General features: G+C 43.6%; 1 protein-coding gene across 1 annotated transcript in view; it reads right to left on the bottom strand.

The window, feature by feature from the left end:
* Positions 1-14689: 14689 nt before the first annotated feature.
* The window catches only part of CDX1 (caudal type homeobox 1), a 37131-nt gene continuing 31090 nt past the window's right edge, over positions 14690-20730 (bottom strand). Inside the window, exons 2-3 of the mRNA XM_063123317.1 lie at positions 15747-15892; positions 14690-14893 (exon numbers count right to left, since the gene is read on the bottom strand). Of these exons, the coding sequence (XP_062979387.1) occupies positions 14690-14893; positions 15747-15892 (350 nt within the window). The remainder of the gene's footprint in view (positions 14894-15746; positions 15893-20730) is intronic.

The raw sequence follows: 20730 nt of genomic DNA, 5'->3' as shown, positions 1-20730 counted from the left end.
GGGAAGAACTTGCGTTGTGTTTAACGTGAGATCCCGCCTTCTTTTACACATGACGCACAACAACCTCACAAGGAGAGGCGTCACGTCCACCATTTTTAAAAAATTTTTAAAAGGAAGGAGTGCACGAACGCTCATGCACTAAAGGTAAGCATTTTTTTTAAAAAAGAAATTCCCGTTCCCCCCCCCCCCCGATGGGCACAGTGCTCCTGAGGAATCGCGCGGAGCCGGTCAGCCCGCGGCAATGGGCCACACATTCCGTGGTCTCGGGCTCAGTCTGAGGCCGTGGAAGAACCAGAGCCAAAGTGGAGGGCTCTATCCTGGGGCAAGGGAGGGATGATCCCTCCCTGATCCCGGGGTTCGACCTGGGATAAAGCCCCATCTAACTAAGGCCCAAGTCTTCCATTCAAGCATATAATGGTTGTTGGGCCCTATTAGCCCCAGCTATTGGACTTTGGCCTTAGCTAGATGGGGCTTTATCACAGGGCGAATCCCGGGATCGTCCCTGTGCGTCCACATGACGCACAGGGGATCCCGGGATCAGGGAGGGATCAGCCCTCCCTTGCCCTGGGATAGAGCCCTCCCCCTTGGACCCACTTTTTCCGTGGTCCCGTCTGAGCCTGAGACCGCAGAACGCGTGGTCCTTTGCCATGGTTTGACCTGGCCCTGCACGGAGCTGAGCACTGCGCCTGTCAGGGTTAGGGTGGGTGGGGGAGCAGGGAAAGTAGTTAATTTTTTTAAAAAATCTTACCTTTAGCGCACGAGCGTTCATGCACTCCATCCTCTTTAAAAAATAAAAAATGGCACCTTTGAAAGAGAGTCCTTGTGCCTCACATGTAAACGGAGGAGGGATCTCGCATTAATCACAACTCGAGATCTTCCCTCCTCCGTCGCGGACTATAAGGTAAGTCTAGCTAAGGCCATAGATTCTGTGGCCTGCATCTAGATGGATGCTAATCAGCATTGCTCTTTTGCTGTAAGCTACAAGCAGTATTAAAATTGATTTTCTGCACTGTGTGTGTGGGGGTATTGTACTTTTTCTGTGTGTTCATCCTGCTATGTTCTGCCTACACCAGAGGCTGATGCACATGTAATCCAGCCAACTGGCTAATACAGGTCACAGGTTAGGTCAAATATTTTACCCTCTAAACCATAAAGTTGCTTCAAGGGGAAAAATCAGACCAATCAAAGAGATACTTTATGTTTAATACATATTTGCATCATGTATTAAACAACAGTACAATTCCAGTACCTCTCCAAGAGGGTACACTGCATACAAACAAACCGTGTGTGTGTAATCCACCATAGCAGCAAAGCAAGAAGAAGAAGATAAAAACACAGGCCCATAGGGTGCTTTAGGAGTTCTCAGTTCAATATAAGGCCTATTCTCCCACACAGATGCTGAAGAAATCCTTTTGCGGATACTGAATTTTAGGCCTATAATCTATAAAATTAGGGTCCAAAAAAGACCACCCTCCCACAGAACTTTCCTTTTCCTTGGTGTTTCTCTTGCTGCTGGCTGGGCTGACTGAGGTATTTTTTTCCCTGTTGCACAGTAAAACAAAACGTACATCACTCCATTTAACAATATTTAAATAAAAGTATATGCCTGTAGGCTCAGCACTGTAACTAATTCATTTTTTATAACGAAGAATCCCCTTTTTCTCTACAGTATCACTAATAACAGTTCTATCAAGAAGATAACTAATTTGGGACCCCCACATACCTGTAAAATTAGGGACATGTCTCAGTCAATAAATCCCAGGCCACAGATCTTCTCCCTTGTGTAGAGTTTCTCCTGCTACTGGCTGGGCTGACTGAGATATTTTGCAAAAAACACACACCAGGTGATGACACGGAAGCAACTTCAACAGGATTACACTAGCCGTTTATTGCAGGATTGCATCGGAGTCGTCACTTACGGGGCACATGACATTCACCTACTCCTGCAGTGATCTCGGCTCCACCTCTCAGTTTTCCCGGAATATCCCTGACTGCTTTTGTTGCGGTTTTTCTGGCTCTCTCGCATCCATTCCGAAGAATGTTTGCAGTGTGCCCCCTCCCTTTGTGAGGTTGTTGCTGTTCGCCACGAGTTCCAGGCTCAGTGAACAGCCAATCAGTTGCGAGGGGCGTGTGCATGGGTATCGGTGTGTTTTACCACCATTTTTTTTTTAATACAAACATATCTCTGAGCAGGAGTGCATATTCGATGGAATCCTATCCCCCCCCCCCCATGTGTTGCTCTGTGTCTGCGGTCATGTGCATCTCTCACAAGTCATTAAAAAAAACCCGTGTGCCACATAGCCATCTGCCTAGCCCCACCCATTTGTACAGATACACATGTGGAAGTGCGCTAACGGGACACGCATGCTCCTAGAACAGCACTCCTGCAATTGCGGAATGATCAGTTGAGTGTGCCGTGTGAGTGGCGATCGCGGAAGCGTGGAACATTTGGAAGTAAACCTTTTCTGTAGCAAAAGGGCTGCAGGTGTAGATTAGCCCATAGCTGCTATTAGTGGGGACAAGGAAGGTCCAATTCACCTGAGAGGGCATTGAAAGCTCAGCACACATAGCCATCGGAGTAGATGACATTTTATTTCACACTACATGATTAGTTTGGAAGCACCAATGGTGTCGCCTGTTGCTTCCTTTTCGGTTTCGCTTCTCTCTCCCACCAGCAAACTGAAGCAGGATCTACACTACTGCTTTATAACGGTATTGAAGTGTGCTGACAACTGTTGGGGCCCATGACAGATTCCATATTCATAGTGTTATCCTGCTTGGTGTAGATCTGGTACCCCAGGCTACTCTATTGAAAGCACTACTCAGGGCCGGTGCCAGACTATTTTGCGCCCTAGGCAAGGCAAACTACTTGCATACACACACACACACACACACACACACCAAAAATTGCCATCTTCAATTCAGCTGTTCAAGAAGAGTTTCTGAACTATTAAATTTTCCTTTTAGTATGTTTTTTTCTTAAAACAGCTAATTTGTATAAAACAGTGACCCTTAAAGGTCAGTACTGCGCCCCTCTGAGGTCTGCGCCCTAGCTGGCTGCCTAGTTGGCCTAATGGTAGCGCCGGCCCTGGCACTACTCTTTGAAACATTGGGTGGACTCACAAATCCTAAAGGCTGTCCCGCCTTCTGCTTGCCTTACTTCAAAACTGGCCAGTAACCTGCTCCTATTTGCTAACTTCCTAATAAATGTAACAGATCTGGGCTAGGTCCATCTTCAGCCATCTAAAAACATGCATGTGCAATAAATATGCAGCAGCAGAAGAGAAATCCCTGGATTTGATGAGGCAACTCCTACATGCTTTTCAGTCTACAATTACAAATGCTCTCCATCAACATGAAGCAGGCCCTGATTTTGCTCCAAATTTGTTACAGGGATTTTGTGTTTTTCTTTTGTCCCCCACCCCCCTTCCTCTCCTGCCTGCCTCTTTCTAACTGGTTTGGTCCACGTTTAGCTCTGCAGTGACTCCCCCCCTCCCCCCCCCCGCTCTAAACAGATTCTCACTGAGCCTTGTTCTAGTGGCTCAGGATGGAATCACCAGCGCTTGACTTCCTGATTTTAGACAGTGTCTGATATCCTTGCTCCCCCTACTGTCAAAAGCATGAAAGAAACATGATTACATGGTTCGCGCATGTTGATTCCTAATCTTGCTCCTCCTTCAAAGGAACTATAATTAATTGAGCAGGTTACATTTTGTGGAGATAAGAATATACAAGCTAGTGAAGCAGACACCTTGGTGTTTGGTGGAAGGGATGACAGGCAAAGCCCAAACCTGGTTTTAATTTGCAAAAAACAAACAAACAAAAAACCATGGTGCTCCTACTCTGACTAGAAGCTTCAGCCTCCATCCCATCATCCTCACCTTAACCTCAAATGCATGGGTGATGTGTAGTGAGACAAAAGTGCTCTGCACATGCTCATTTGCATTCCTGAGTCTGGGAATGTGAAGAACAAATGCCAGCATCCAGATGAGAAGGAGGACAGAGGCTCAACAGCCCAGTGTTGACAGTTGTCTTTGGATCCTCCAACTCCAGGAAGTCCTGCCATAAATTAAGTACCTGAGATATCTCAGTTAAACGGGCTGAATAAAGGAAGGAAGGAAGGGGTCATTTAGGGTGAAAGCTGATGGTGTGTAATCGAGGAGAAGTAGAAAAAGCAGAGAAATGTCCAAGCAATGAGCATTCTCTCAAAGAGAGGAGTTTCTTCACAAAAATGTTCTTCAAATGCAGAAGGCATCCTGCTGCATTCAGAATGAATTGTGCACATGAATAAAACTGTGAGTCAATGTTTTCCCCCCCCATGTGAGTGCTTCTTTTCCATGGAGTAGCTCTGTCTGAAAATGCTTTATTCTGAGTTTTGGCAGATGCCAGCCATTTTTTGTTAAGTCGGTATAGCAACCAGTAGGGCAGTTAAGTAATTGTAGACACTGAACTAATGGTCTTATGCCCACCCTGCTTAAGATGGCCATGAGTATTACATCACTTACTTCAGCATGTGGAAAGCTGAACCTCCTGCAGCTGAAGACCTTCCAGCTCATAAGTAGAGCCCCAGACCTCTGTCCCCAAAGTCCTGCGTTGACTGCACCACAGGTACACAGGTGAGTGAGTGAATGAGGGAGAAAGGAAGATACAAGGGATAGTATAGGACAGGGGTGTGGAACCTCAGGCCCAGGGGCCAAATACAGTCCTGGGTCACAATACGGCCTGCTGGGGTCTCCAGACAGCCATGCTCCCTTCCCTTGGCCCCACCCTCTTTCCCAAACCAAACCAAACCAAATCCACATGCGCTTGGGCATATTTGAACTCCCTGTCAGTTCAAGGCAAAGTGGAATCTCTCGAATAAGCTCCTGAAAGCTCTCACAGGTGGGAAGATGATTCTGGGCGAAACTCACCTGAGCCCATTTCATGTTTGGGCTGGTGGGGGTGGGGGAACTGAGGCCACTTTTATTACTGCTTCTCGTCATCACCTGCTCCCTGTGCACACACACTTTGCGGGAATCACCAGGACCAGCCTGCAGATGCATGGACTTTTACCCTGCTGTGCAAACAGGCAGAAGCCTGATAGAGTTTCGGTTGGAAGTTCATCCTCTCAATTTATGGCAGGAGTTGCCACTGAGCTGATGAATCCACATTCTCTGTTAGCTCTCTCTGCTTGTTCCAGTCCTCCCATTCATGTCTCTTCAGTGTTGAGTTAGCTCTACCCGATGCTGGATCAGGTGTCCTGAAAATGTGCACGGCCGGCTTTTCCTTCCCTCACCTCCTGTTATCCCAGTTTTGCTATCTCACAAATATTTGAATGGTGGGTGGGTGCGTGGGTGGGTGTGAGCGTAATATTAATAACATGGATGTGTGTGCCACATCCCCACTGACACTTGTATATGCATCATCTGATACATATTCAACGATAGGCATTTTCTATGAAAACGTTACAATAAACTATTAGCTTTTTTCACTATCTTCATAGGAAGGAAGCTGCAACAATGGAGCAAAATTATAAAGTAGCAATAGGCAACCAGAGATCTAGGTGGCAAATATGGCCACCAACATAACAATGATCTGAAAGAGGAATTCTTCTCTCTCTCTCTCTCTCTCTCCCCCTCTAGTTAACTGAGACACAAATGAAGGGCTCCTTACCTCCCATCCCAGCCCTGCTCCTTTGCCGCTATGAATGGGGAAGAGTTTTGTTTGGTACACATTTTTTAAGCAAACCAACCTAATTTGCACTTCCTGGACTAGTATGTGCATCAGAATGCATTTATCATTTGGACCCAGCAACACATTTCAGAAGATGACAAGGATCCCCTGCATTTACTAATTGTGTAGAAGAGCTCAGATTACAAAATGGCGTGCAGGTGTTTACATCCAATGTCATCTTCCTACGTGGATCTTGCTGGATCTTGTTTCCCCTTCGAACAAGCCATGCTGCCCAGATTCAGACGACACAACAAGCTTTGGCCAGGTAGGTGATTAATCAAACAGGGCCTTGCATTGAAATATGGCTTATTTAAGCAACAGTGGCTTGTTTGATCATGCAAACCAGCTCCATGACTTTAAGTACCATCTGTGAGAAGTGCCATGCCCTGCAAAGTCAGTCCTGGTGCTCAGCAAATCGAAGCTGTGTGAGCCACAAAGCAACTAAGCTAGAACAATGCAGAGGCAAAGAGAGTGACTGAGATGTGCCGCTCCTGTTCTCCGAGCCATTTCCTTAGCGGTCCCAAAGGCACCAGTGCCAGCTGTCCCATGTGCTATCGCATGCCTTCCCTCTGTGTTTGTTGTTCTTGGATGGGAGGCTTGTCAGCTTGTGGACAGCCATAAACCAAGATTAGAAGCCCAGAGTAACTGATTGTTTATGGTCTTTGCTGGCCTTGGTCTTTGGCCCTAGGGAAGCAAACCCTTCCCAGCTCTGGCTTCCCTCAGCTGCCCTCTGTGTTAAGATCACAACAGTCCTAAAGAACTCCCTGTATCGGGATTTGAGGCAAAACAAAACTGACTTGAAAATGCAAGGTGGGTGCAACTTAAGAAGGAAAAGAGCTTCTTCAGCAAGTATGAAAGGTACAGATCATTTGTAGCTTTGGGTGATGAAATTGACTGCAAGCAGGTTTAAAACAAACACATGGATTTGATGCAATGAATGTGTGGATGTCATTGCTTTGTGCAACTGGAACCCAACTTAGCCCAAAAAAGGATTTCATAAAACTTTGGGAGACAATTTTATCAATCACTGCTAATTCAAATGGTCAGTAAGCTTATTCTTAAGGTAGCCCTAAACCTAGGCAGAATCTACACTTCTGCTTTATAACAGTTTATAACAGTATTGACAACTGTTGGGACCCATGACACATTTCGTATACCGTTTTTAAACCGTTTTCAAAGTGTTATATCCTGATTGGTGTAGATCTGGCTTTAGATTCTGGAAGATAGGGATAAATAATAAGGAAATGGATTAATCATTCATAATAGCCCTGTTTTTTTGTTTTATAATAGCCCTGGTTTTTCTCTCTCTCTTCATGATCTCTGTAGTTGGTACTTTTTAGCTACTTCGGGCACAACCCAATGCATGTTTAAACAGAAATAAGTCCTAGAACTCCCAGCATTCTCTAGCCAGCCATGCAAAACATTCTGTCTAAACATAGGAGGTAGAATAGTGGGCTAGATGATCCACTTGCCTAATCCAGCATGACTCTTTTATGTTCATAATATCATAGGGCTGGAAAGGGACCTGAAGAGGATGTAGCCTTAAAGCAAGATTCTCCATGCACCAACTCTCTGCAGACTAATCTGTGTTACTCAGATCATACAAAGTGTGCTGCTGGCAAAGAGCAGGAGAAATGAAGATGTTCAAAATCAGAAGTGCCAGCAGGGCAGGATCTCCACTACTGCTTTATAACGGTTTATAATGGTATTGACAACTGTTGGGCCCAAGACACATTTTATATACCATTTTCAAAACACTTTCACAGTGTTATATCCTGCTCAGTGTAGATCTGGCCATGTCTAGATGATGGGATATCCCAGAGATCGTCCCGGGATCATCCCTGTGAGTCCACATGGGATCCCGGGAGCAGCCAGGGGGGATCCCTGCATTTCCCTGGGATATTGCCCTACAATTTTGTCCCGTTTTCCCCCGCAGTCCCTGGATGATCCAGAGACCACAGGACATGTGTGCAGCTGTCCCGGTTTGTCCCAGCTCCTCGTGAGTAAACACGAGGAGCTGGGAACCCGACACGGGGCACGGAGCTCTTCAGGAGCCATGTGCTCCTCGGAGGTGGGGGGGGGAGTGGGAGGTGGGTTTTTTTTTTAAAAAAAAATCCTTTTTTGCTGGAGTGCTCCTGCGCTCATTTTTTATATAAAAAAATGGTGGGCACAATGTCCTCTTCCTCCCGGGATGTCACACATCACGTGTTGATTGAGGGGGAGGATCTCACGATCAGCATATCGAGAGATCCTAGCCTTCCGCCCCCCTGGTGCAGACATGCCCCTAGTCTCAATTTGTAGTTTAGTAAAACAATTCAAATAAGTGAGGCAAACAGCACATAACTGGATTGATTCCCAGGTTTTCCCCAGCCCAGATATGGTGGTTAGACTAAACCTCGAACATATGCTTTAAGGTGGATTCCTGTATTGAGCAGGGGGTTGGACTCAATGGCCTTATAGCGCCCTTCCAACTCTACTATTCTATGATAAGCAAAATCTACCAATACACCTTAGCATAAGTGAAGCCCACTTTACAGACAGAAAGAAAATGTAAGAACTGAAGAGAGAAAAACCATTCCTGATCCTAATAGGCTAGAAATGAGGCAACAGGTGTTTTTTGTTTGTTTGTTTGTTTGTTTGTTTGTTTTAACAAACAAACATGCAAGCAGCATTTGGACACACCAAATCCCTGAATTGTACTATTAGAATTCACCTCAATAGATTAGAGCTGTAAATCCAATGGGTTGCAATGGGAGAATAAAAGGTTTGTAACACAGGGTAGGGTAGCTTAGCTTACCATAAACTTTCACACACACAAACAAGGAGCCAGGTTACTTATTTGAGGCATGAAGTTCAAAAAGAAAAGAATCCAGCTAGATAAAGAGGCATTGTGCAAAGGAACATCAGCTTCACCTCCATTATAATGTTAGTAGTATGACTGTTAATGGTAACAACTGGGCTAAGACCGCCTTCCCAAACCTGCTGCAGTCAAGTAAGAATATTGGGGGGCAGATTCTGCCTGGAGGCATTTTTTTTGGGGGGGGGAACCAGACAGCCCTAAAGCATGTGGTATAACAACAGTTCCACCAGGATGGTATCAGGAGGAAAGATGTTTCTTAGGCACAGTGATCATCATAATTTGGGCAGTTAGTAGATTTGGGCAGTTAGTTACTCACATCAGTCCATTGGTTTCTGTTCACCACTCTGCTGCTAAGATCATCTTCTTGGCTCGCCGCTCTGACCATGTTACTCCACTTCTGAAATCTCTTCATTGTCTTCCAATTCACTTCAGAATCCAATATAAACTTCTCCTGTTGACCTACAAAGCTTTTCACTGTCTAGCTCCTTCCTATCTTTCCTCTCTCATCTCACACTATTGCCCCGCTCATGCTCTTCGCTCCTCTGATGCCATGTTTCTCGCCTGCCCAAGGGTCTCTACTTCCCTTGCTCGGCTTCGTCCATTTTCTTCGGCTGCCCCTTATGCCTGGAACGCTCTTCCAGAACATTTGAGAACTACAAGTTCAATCGCAGCTTTTAAAGCTCAGCTAAAAACTTTTCTTTTTCCTAAAGCTTTTAAAACCTGATTTTGTTCTGACTTTATACTGTTAGTTTTACCCTACCCAGTGCCTGTTTACCCTACCCTGTGCCTGTTTGCATTCTCTCCCCCTCCTTATTGTTTTATTATGATTTTATTAGAATGTAAGCCTATGCGGCAGGGTCTTGCTATTTATTGTTTTACTCTGTACAGCACCATGTACATTGATGGTGCTATATAAATAAATTAATAATAATAATAATAATAATAGAGAGCCTGACTTGGAGATTAGGAGGGTTTACACTTTCTCTGAAGGATCAGGGACTGCTCCTTGATCTGTCCCTGAATTTTCTGGTGGCGGCGATAGACCAGCTATGGTGCACCAGCTATGACCCTTCCTGAGCTTCAGCCTAAGTACCCATTTCCCTCGAATTATCCCCATAGTGTAAAGCTGTCGTTGTTGTTGTTGTTAGCTAAATGACACCCTGGGCAGTGGCGCTCCTAAGATCCTTTGCATAGCAGGAAAAGGGTTTAAGGGGGAGAAATGTAAAAATATATAAAAAATCAACAGATGACCCAATCTGATTCAAATTTGGTAAGCTTAAAGCCCTCCTTAATATCTACTACTGTGCCAATTTTGATGTCTTTATCTTTAAAACTTACGCAGATGTAAGCATTTGTTTAATTTGTACTTTAAACATATCAAATCATCCTCCTGCGCCCCCAACAAAAGATTCACTCGTAAAGGGGTAGTAAAATACATCGGTTCTTTTGGCTAAGAAGCACAATCAAAGCAGATTATAAGCTGGAAAACTTCGGAGTCCTTTCCACGCAGTTCACAGTGATTGCACAGTACAATGCTGGTGTGATGAAGCTCCCTGAAACAGTCTGATTTAGAAACAGTTATTCATGCCCTTGGCCACATTGTGTTTAGACTATCGCAATGCACTTTATATGGGGCTACCCTTGAAAAATGTCCAAAAGCTTCAATCAGTGAAAAATGCAGCAGCTAGGTTGCTAACCAGCATACGGTATCAGGACCATATTACACCTGTTCTGAAAGACCTGAGCAGGTCGCCAGACTCAATTCAAGACCTGAGCAGGTCGCTTTTCAGACTCAATTCAAGGTATTGGTTTTAAGCTTTAAAGCCCTGAACAGTTTAGGACCTAGCTACCCAAGGGTTCACCTGTCTCACAATGAATCTGCCTGGCTATTAAGATCAGCAAGAGATGCTCTTTTGAGAATGCCATTACTCCCAGAGGCCTGTTTGTCAGGCATACGTGAAAGGCCTTTCTCCTGTGTTGCCCTCAAACTATGGAATGTGCTCCTTCAAGAATTAGAATTGCCCTTCCCCCTCTCCTTTGGTCTTTATAAAGTGTGTAAAGATGCATCTTTTCAATCTAGCCTTTAAAAAGGTGTAGTTTCTAATGCTTTACTTTTTTTGTTTTTGTTTACTGTTTTTAGCGTTCTTATTCATTTTATTTATCTAAAGCATTTCTTGGCTGCCTTTTAACAGAAAGACAATTAAAATCTTCAAAGCAATAAAACATAAACACAATACAATAGTAATAAAAACAATAAAAGCCAACAATAAAACCAGCAGCAACAAGAATGGCAATAGCAGCAATAACAGCAGTCCTATCAAGAGAAGGCCATTGTAAAATAATATGTTTTCAAGGCCTTCTTAAAACCCTGTAATGATGGAGTAATGGTGGGCCTCCAATGGGAGCTTGTTCCAAAGGTGTGGGACCACTGCAGAGAAGGCCTTCTTGCTTTTATTGTTGCAAGGTTTGGGGTACACTGCCGAGGCTCCCACTCTCTTGGGTATTGTCTTGACTAGGAGAAAGCCCCAGGATGGCTCCCCAGTGGTAGTAGGTCATTTATATGATGCCGCAGCCATTGAGGAGCCATCTCAGGGCATTTCCCCAAAGCTCTGGTTTTAAAAAGTCGGGGACTTACCACAATATTTTTGTGTCAACAAGGCACAGATGGGCATTTGCCATCTGTCGCCTTGCTCCAGTGTTGCGCCACAGGCATGTCCCAGCCAATAGCGACCCCTGACTGGTTACCATCACTGGACAGGAGGAGAGGGAGCACAAGAGAGTCTAATGGCCGCTGGAACGCCTCCGTGCTTCTCCAGCATGGTAGAAGGATGACAGGCTGGAGAAGTGCATAAACATATAAAAAAGAAGGTAAAACTAAGTTTTTTTTAAAAAAAATGTGGGGGATGCGCAGATGCGCTTCTGCACCCGTGCAATGACATGCAGTTGCGTGGCTGTGTACAGGAGCAGCCGCACAGGTGAGGCGATGGCGGCAGCTCCTTCGTCTGCAAATCCTGCACTTGTGCGCCTCGCTGTGGAGACAACCAGAAGGAGCGCAAGTGCAGGATAGTGGAGCTCGAGGCACAAATGCGACCTCGTACAGACACCCCTCCCCCCCGTGGCCTTCCAAAAAGTTGTGAAGATGCATCTTTTCAATTTAGCCTTTTAAAATGTGTCCTTATAATGTTTCAGCTGTTTTTAATGTTCTCGTTTTTTATTGTTTTAAGGTTTTATTGTTTTAAACGTTGTACATCATCTTTTGGAAGATAAGACAGTATATAAATGTTAATAATAAATAAAAATAAATCATTAAACAAAGCACAATAGCCAAAAAGGTTGGATGAAGGAGATGTGGTATTGGCAGGCATTGGAATGCCCAGTTCATGCAGCTTCCCTTATAACACAGTTGTTGAACCTTTTTCAACCTGAGGGCCAAAATCCATTTTAGAAAAGCTCTCGGGGGCTGCATTAGTGATTGGGCAGGGCCAAAGTCAAAAGATGTGGGCCCCCAATACCAAGAATACCAGCATATTTTAGCTCAACACTCTTACTGCCAGTAACTAAGCCTTAGGAGATGCATTTCAAACTTTCAGAATTGGGAAGAAATTGCATAAAAGTTGGGAAACCACCAAATGACTGGTCATCAGGGGAAAGGGGGTGGAGCCAAGGGAATGGGGCAGGGCTATCTGGGGGGCCCAGGCCTGAAGTTTTGTATGCCCACCCTACGCAATCATGGCATACTCGTTACCTTGCAACCACTGAGGTATGTGATGGTGGCATGTCCTCTGCTTGTTAAAATGCACACATGGACAGGGTCTACACTACTGCTTTATAGTGGTACTGAAGTGCACTGACAACTGTTGGGCCCATTGACACATCTACCCCAAGCAGGGTATCACACTATGAAAGCGGCATATGGAATGTGTCAGTTGTCTGTGCACTTCAATACCGCTATAAAGCAACTGTGTGGCTCCTGCCTCTTAGACACTGCTTTCATACCACTTTTATAGTGCAATGTCCTGCTTGGTGTAGATATGGCCATGTAGTCTGTATGCAAGACTATTCAGTGGATTAGCCCCTTGTTTGCTATTTCATAACCATCAGTCCTTTCCCATCTTGCCCCCAAGAGATCATATCTGTTATTCTGCATGCCAAACATTTCCCTAGACTTTCCCTGGCCCTCAACTTCAAACTGTGGAATAGACAAATGTACCACTTTGTAGTAAAGGAGGGAAGAAGAACAACAACAAATACCTAAAACATAGCTTTTATTTTTAAAGAGGCTTTACAAAAAAAATGTACTTTATATACAAAACCCCTAAACCTAAGCCATTGTAATGAAGAAATATAAACATCAGTGGCTTTGTTACTAAGTACTGCAGTCACTGGTGCCAGGATGGAGGCGTTATGTACCTTTTAATAAAGAGGGGAGAGGTACTAGTTCAAAGCCAAATATATGTCAGAGGTGGGGGCTGAAATAATGTAGGTCCAACCTAGTCAGTTGTTCAAGATCTTCGTTAGGGAGTAATCGGCGTCATCTCCACCTCTGCAAAGTTCTTTTGGATTTCTAGATTAGAACATCCCATTTACTCCAAGTGATACTACTTGAGTATACTATATTCAAATAGGAGAAAATAAGGAAAAGATCCATGAAGCTTTCTGGCAAGTCAAAGAAGGAAAAGTAATGGAAAAACCAAAAGGACCCCCTTCAACTTCCCCAGAGTTTTTAAATTTTATTTTAATCTTTTTATTTGCTCCTATTGGTGAACCAAATCAATAGGATACACACACACTGAAGGTCCTTCTCATTGCTTTCTGGTTACTAGAAGGTCCTTAAAATAAGACAAGAGGCAATATCAAACAAACCCCGTGATGGGCCAATTGGCAAACCCAACTATGTTCCTCAACATCTCCAGCATCAGGTAAGGACCTGGTAGTAGGAAACAGGACAGACGTGAGCCTGCAAGTTGCTGGAGGTGCTGTCTCAGACGCTGTCGCTTGAGTCCTGCCAGGAAGTGAACCAGGGTCAGTGAACAGCTGTGCAATCCAAGTCTGGACCTTGAATCATAGAATAGCAGAGTTGGAAGGGGCCTACAAGGCCATCGAGTCCAACCCCCTGTTCAATGCAGGAATCCACCCTAAAGCATCCCCGACAGATGCTTGTCCAGCTGCCTCTTGAAGGCCTCTAGTGTGGGAGAGCCCACAACTTCCCTAGGTAACTGCTTCCATTGTCGCACTGCTCTAACAGTCAGGAAGTTTTTCCTGATGTCCAGCTGGAATCTGGCTTCCTTTAACTCTAGGAGTGCAGGACAAGGACACTGAAGTGGCCCATCAACCATTAGCACCTAGACAGCAGACTGAGCAGCCAGGCGCAGAGGTTATCTGGTCACGGTCTCCCCACTATGGGGAGATGTATTGCGTTTCTATTTAAATTAGAGCAATTATTTCTAAATTTGCATCTATACCCATAATTTAGCATAATTCTTGTCCAAACCTGTGTGCTCTTTTGCCCTCTCTTTTTTCACAATGTGTAACTGGCTACCCTACTTGTACATGGTCTGTTTTTAGCCCTTTCTGTTTGGTCTTGCTCTTACCTACTTGGTTCTCTATATAGACTTCAGCTCCTAGTGCTACAAATACTCAGGCCTGGACTAGCTTCTATCATGGCTTGGACTTGGCTTTGGGTAATTGACCTCACAAGCGCAATCCTGGCTCTTTCTTTTGACCCCCGGCATAAAGGCCGTACTACTTCTGGCTTAGTCATGAATTGTCAAGCCTGATGCTGACAAATAATCCTACCCAAGTCCTCTGTCCCCACCCCCACCCCAAGCACCTGTGCTTTGGAGTTTTTTCCTCTAAGGAGGAAAGTCCTTTCTTAGAGAGGAAACTTATAACAAGCCCATTCCTTTCACTCCTAGGGATGAGTCCATGACATTTGTACAGTGCTATCATATGAAATTACACAGCGGGTGTAAAGGATGTGGCATCATTGGTTTAGCAACTGGTGATTCAGCATTGCCCCTGTGTAGGTCTCTAGAGCCTGCCAGCTAGTTTGATTCTTATCGTTCATCCATCTATTTCTGTACAAGTTTAACTGCAGTTCGAATGAAAGGGCTGGACCTAAGGCATAAATTCTTCCTTGATAGTCATTGGTGATGAAGAAACCAAGTTGGTGGTACTGCTGCAGATGCCTCCAATTGGGCCGGAGCTGCCAACTGCAGGCGGGGTGGGTGTGGTCGTACTGGCAGGTTGGGTTTGCTGCTGCATCTTCTTCTTGTTCACCTTCCTCTCCTTTGCTCTCCGATTCTGGAACCAGATTTTCACCTGCAGAGACAATTGCAGTAGGCAGTAGAGACCAAGCCAGAAGAAAAGGCAGCCCGAGTCGGAGTGTTAGGTAGGTGGGTGGGTGGGGCGTAGAGCAGGGAGAAAAAAGAAATGGAGATGGATGTACAGTGAAAGTTGGGTAAAGTGACAGGAAGTAGATGAATGGATGGGAAGACAAAGCAAAATAAGATAATGTGACCAAGAAAAGGCAGGGATGAAAAGGAATTCAGGTGAGATGGAGCAGCATGGCCAGATTCATAACACGAGTGTATGTGATTGAGGACAGGATAGGGAAATATGGCAAAATACAGTAATTATCAAAATTCATTAGGATGCTTCCCCCACCCCCAACACGCCTGTTTTCTGCAAGCTTTCTTTACAAATCACTCATCAGCTGCCCACTTCTTTTCCCGGCCCTGTCACCAATCATTTGGTCTGTTTGGCAATCCATCAGCACAAACATATAGTTATCTATACCCCCAGGGTGGGCAAAAAGTAGATCTACAGATGTTTGGGACTCAGTATTTCTGACCATTGGCCATTCTAGCAAGAGCTTCTGGGAGTTGAAGTCCAAAATGTCTGAAGATCTACTTTCTCCCCAGCCCTCTGACGCACATTGATAGCCTGTTCCAATGCATATTTGCACCAAAGTAAGTCCACTATGTTCAGTGGGGCTTATTTGCAAATAAGTGTGCGTAAGGTTGCAGTCTTTAGCCTTAACAGTTAGCCATTTAGCCTTAACATTTGCACTGGCATCTCTGCCTGAGATGCCTGTGTAAGAATCATGTCACGCTGTGTGATGGTTTGCCATCCTGCTACACCAAGAGATTGTGTGATGCCACGTAGCACCCACCTGCCGCTCGGTGAGTCCTAGCGTTGCTGCCAGCTCTGCTTTCCGCCGGATGGTGATGTAGCGGCTGTAGTGGAATTCCTTCTCTAGTTCCAAGCGCTGGTGGTCTGTATACACAACCCGGTACTTGTCTTTCGTTCTCGTCTTGCCTAATAAACAGCAAGCAGTGAGATACTGAATTAACTACCTTGGTGAAAAATACCTGGCACAGGTAGTGCAATGGATCACCATAATAACATGGAAGAATGGGGTGATGGGGAAAATAGGAGGAAAACAGGAGGAAAGGCAGAATGGTGGTCCAGTGGAGGTAATAGCACTGGCAGGGGAAGCAAGATTGATTTATGCTGAGTTAATATATAATATAATAGTCATATATAATATGTTTGTCTCTTTTTAATCTTTTAGGTATTCATGTTTATGAAAGCTAAAGGAAGTGCATTTTCACATGTATGTTTCCTTGTAGTTTGCCCAGACGTTAAGACCAGTGTGGTGTAGTGGCTAAAGTGTTGGACTGAGAGTCAGGAGATCTGGGTTCAAGTCCCCACTCAGCCATGGAAACCCACTGGGTGACTTTGGGCCAGTCACAGACTCTCAGCCCAACCTACCTCACAGGGTTGTTGTTGTGAGGATAAAATGGAGAAGAGGAGGAGGATTATGTACACCACCTTGGGTTCCTTGGAGGAAAAAAGCGGGAAATAATAATAATAATAATAATACATTTTGTCAGTAGTTCCTGGCTCTATCTCTGACTGCCAGGGTTGATATTTCTTCATCCCAGCATTCTTGAGAGGTATTCAGGTTTCCAGACTAATAGTAATATGTTTTTAGGTACAGATTTATTTATTTATTTATTACATATTTATACTGCCCAACAGCCAAGGCTCTCTGAGCAGTTTACAATTAGAGATGTAGCTTGCTTATCCTGTTTTGCTCTTATTTAACATAGCTGACATGTGACCTATCATTAGCATAAAAAGTATTGCTTCTATGGTCAAGTTTACTTTTACAAAGAATCTTCATCTGTAATTCCCACATCATTTATGTGAGAGGACTCTGCCTTCTCCATAATGGCAGGAAGTGTCTGAGGACGTAAGCCATTTCAGGATTCGGAGGCCCCATACCATAAAAATAAAGAGAAAAACACATATTACATTATACAAGAAAGGATAATGAAAGGGTACCACCCAGAATTGGGGGAAGGGCTTGTAGTTAAACAGTGTTAGATAGCTTTCTCTGAAGATGCCAGCATAGCGTAGTGGCTAAAGTGTTGGACTGGGAGTTGGGAGATCTGGGTTCTAGTCCCCACTCAGCCATGGAAACCCACTGGGTGACTTTGGGCCAGTCACAGACTCTCAGCCCAACTCATCTCACAGGGTTGTTGTTGTGAGGATGAAATGGAGAGGAGGAGGAGGATTATGTACGCCGCCTTGGGTTCCTTGGAGGAAAAAAGGCAGGGTATAAATGCAATAATAAATAAAAAGATATGTATAGAAACACTAATAAAGTGGATTTGAAATTCTTTTAAATTGGCTCTAATTTGTGCTTATTGCCTCCAATACTAAATGCTGTATTGCCACGCTTTCTCTATATAAGGCAACTCTGCTGTAAGTCACACCAGACTTTCCAACATATTTAAGCCAAAGCGAGTTCATTGTAGTTATCTTAGTTATCTCTCACATATTTAGAGGCCTCTCATAATATGACACTCTAAACCATGGCTTATTTGGCTTGTTCCCAGCACTGGACTGAAGTTCTAACTCCTCTTTTATATAATCTGCTCCAGTCATGCATTATTAGTGCTTCATGTCTTTTTTTTCCTCCTACAAAAGTTTGGGCTTTTCTATAAGGTCAAAGAACGCATGTCCTGGCCACGTTTTATCCCTTGTGGGGGAAATCCTGAAAATCTCTATGGGGCTGTTTATACACAGGAAAAGCCCTGTGGTGGCTGCAGATCTGTGCTGCATCAGTTATGCGATGCAGGCACAGCTGCACAGACACTCTGATGAAGACCATGTGGGTCGAAACATGTTTGGGATAATTGTATGTTATATGTTTGTGGACCATTCAGCTTTAATTTGAAGTGTATATATTTGTTTAAAAATTAAATATGTTTTCTATGGATATATGATTTTATTTTAGTATTTGAATATTGTTTCTTATCAGTTTCCTTAAACCTATTTTGTTTTTTGAATTGATTTTGGTTTAAGATATCACTTTTTTATAAGATTGGGTTTGAACTTCAGCAACCGGAAACCTCTTTTATTCATGTAGGCTCCCTGTACAATTTAGGACCTTAATCCCCTAAAATCCTCTATTCCGCTAAAAACAACAAAAAATTGGGTTGATCACCAAATTATTATTATTTCCTGCTGCTGCAATGGCTTTTCATTTCATAGACAATTTCCTTTTTCACTGAGGTGCAATTGAGCCAAAGTTAAGCAATTGAAGTGCTGTTGATTTTCATGGGAAAAGTCAAATGGGTATTAAAACTGCTTAATTGGCAGGTTTTTTTAATTACTATGTTAGGAATTAATTCAGAAATAATTCTGAATTAATGCAGGCTTATTAACTCACTCTCTCTGAAATAGGCTGCTCATTCTCTGTGTGAAAGTTGTGCTTTTATATTAGGAAAGGAAAGAAGAGAGAAAAAATCTGAACATGATTCCATCTGCATTCAGTTATTTACAAGTCCCATTTCTGTTTTTCGTTTCTGCCCTGGATTCTGTTTACAGGCACATAATGGGTGGGATTCAATATACCATTTCTGCAGTACCAGCACAGCAACAATTACTTAGACCCGTATCATCAATTTTGTCACCAGTGTGTACTACAGATGTAACACAGCGTACAGGCTGCAATGTCATCCTCCACTTTTCTCAGAACTGTTGTGTAGCCATCAGGTTCTTATTAGAACACCAGTTTTTCATTTATATTTAAACTTTGTTTATAGCTCTTATATTACAAAGATAAACATGGTGATGATTTATAGATCAGAAGACAAGCATTGTGCTTATCCAGTTTAATGATTTCATCCCAGCACTAGGCCCATTAACTGGGTGGCGTCTGCACGGCACCACTTTCACTGTTGAGCCCCCTCCCCCCCCGGCAAAAGACCCAGAGCCAGGATAATAAAATGCTCATTAGATGTCCATCTCTCTTGGTCCCACAAGGCTAAACTTTTTTTTTTTAACTGGAAGGCTGGCATATTGCAAACCAAAGGGCTGCTCTCATTGTCATTTTTATTTGGATTCAAAAGAGTGGTTTTGTGTTTTGGAGCTCAGACCCCACCTCTGCCTTGTACTTAAGTTCTTGTGCGCGTTTCTTTTCTTTTAGCCTCACAAATTTGCCTTCTGGGAAATGAGTGTTCCTATGACCCAGCCATGCCCACCATGGCAGCCATTTTATGAATGGAAAAGTGCCTCCCTAGGGCAGTTATTTTGGGAGAGTGTCATGACACCCTCCTAACATTCCAAATGTACCCATCAATCCAAAAAGGTTGAAGACCCCTGGGCAGATGGTTATGTACTCAGGGAGCATTTAAGTATTCATACATTGAACCCATGGCCCAGTTTAGTCCCATGTTCTATTGATTTCAGTGGAACATTTTTTCCCAAGTAAGTATGCTTATCAAGTACTGATTTGTTAGCATTTAAGACAAAATACAATTTAAATCCCCCACAAATGCATTGAATCAAGTTCTCTGTTTGCAACGTGACATTCACATTAGCTATCCAACATGAGTCCCTGAAGACTTATTAATTGTGAGTCATGCTCAGTGGAAATCCTGTGTAGAGCAGAGTAGGGGACAAAAATGCAAATGAAGCAGTATAAACATATGGCAGAAGTCCTTGCATTTGCATTTTTATACCCCTTCATTATTATATTTGCATCCCCCCCTTCAAGAGCCTTGGAACCCACATGAAGGGATTGGGGGCTCATATTAGTTATGGGGATCCGGTGTGTATCATAAGACCATTTGGTTCATGTCTATAAAATAAATCACTTCCAGAAAGCCAGGCAGGAGAGTTAAGATGTCAGACAGTCAATGTCCTTTTGAATAGAAATCAGTCCATTGAATAGGAACAAGTCCAAAATAGAGCAGAGATCTGTGAGATGTCTTTTCCTTAACTTTTGCCAATCAGATTGGAATTGAAACAGAAAACCAGTGGGCGAGAAACCCAGAGCATTGACTTGTTGATTTTTAGTGCTCTGGATCAACATCAGTTGTCAGGGAGAATTTGGTATGGCCGTGCAGCTGTTGATCTCCAGCTGCTCACCAGATGTTGAGGCAACAGTAAGTAACATATATTTAGGACCTAGTGCTGCTAAAAAGTACACTATACTGAAATTATTAGATTGTAAGCCTATGCGGCAGGGTCTTGCTATTTACTGTGTTATCTGTACAGCACCATGTACATCGATGGTGCTATATAAATAAATAATAATAATAATAATAATAATAAATTAGGCCAAATTCTGTCCTTAGTGGCAATATTTCTGAATTGGATATTACTTTTAAGACTGCAATCTTGTGCTTGTTCACGCCAAAGCAAGTACCATTCAGTTCAATGGAGCCCATGGTAAATTAGTATAGGATTGCAGCCCATGAATGATAGTGTAGTCTGGGAATGATGGTATTATTACTACTTTGTGAATAAAAGTCTAGAGGAACAGAAATTTTCTTAGAAAGTGCCAAAAGCCCACACAATGGTCGAAATGGAATCATGGCACAGTTATACCACTGAAGCTAAGCAGTTCTAATCTTCTCAGCTGCCTGAATGAGAGACTTCCCAGGAACTATAAGCAAGTGATGATCTAAACACTTGGTAAGAAGGGCAGGTTGCATGTGGAAAAAGAAAAGGATTATTGGTTTCTTTACAGAACTCTTGTTTGTAATTCTATTTCTGTCCTATTATGCAAGTTAGTCATTGCAGGCACTAGAGAACAAGCAATCCAGGCTTACAAGTCTACAATGCTGTCTAGCAGG

The sequence above is a fragment of the Elgaria multicarinata genome, chromosome 3 (genome assembly GCF_023053635.1).
Source record: "Elgaria multicarinata webbii isolate HBS135686 ecotype San Diego chromosome 3, rElgMul1.1.pri, whole genome shotgun sequence".
NCBI classification, from domain to species: Eukaryota; Metazoa; Chordata; class Lepidosauria; order Squamata; family Anguidae; genus Elgaria; species Elgaria multicarinata.
The sequence above is the reverse complement of the archived record's forward strand: the minus strand, read 5'-3'. Positions and strand labels throughout refer to the sequence as shown.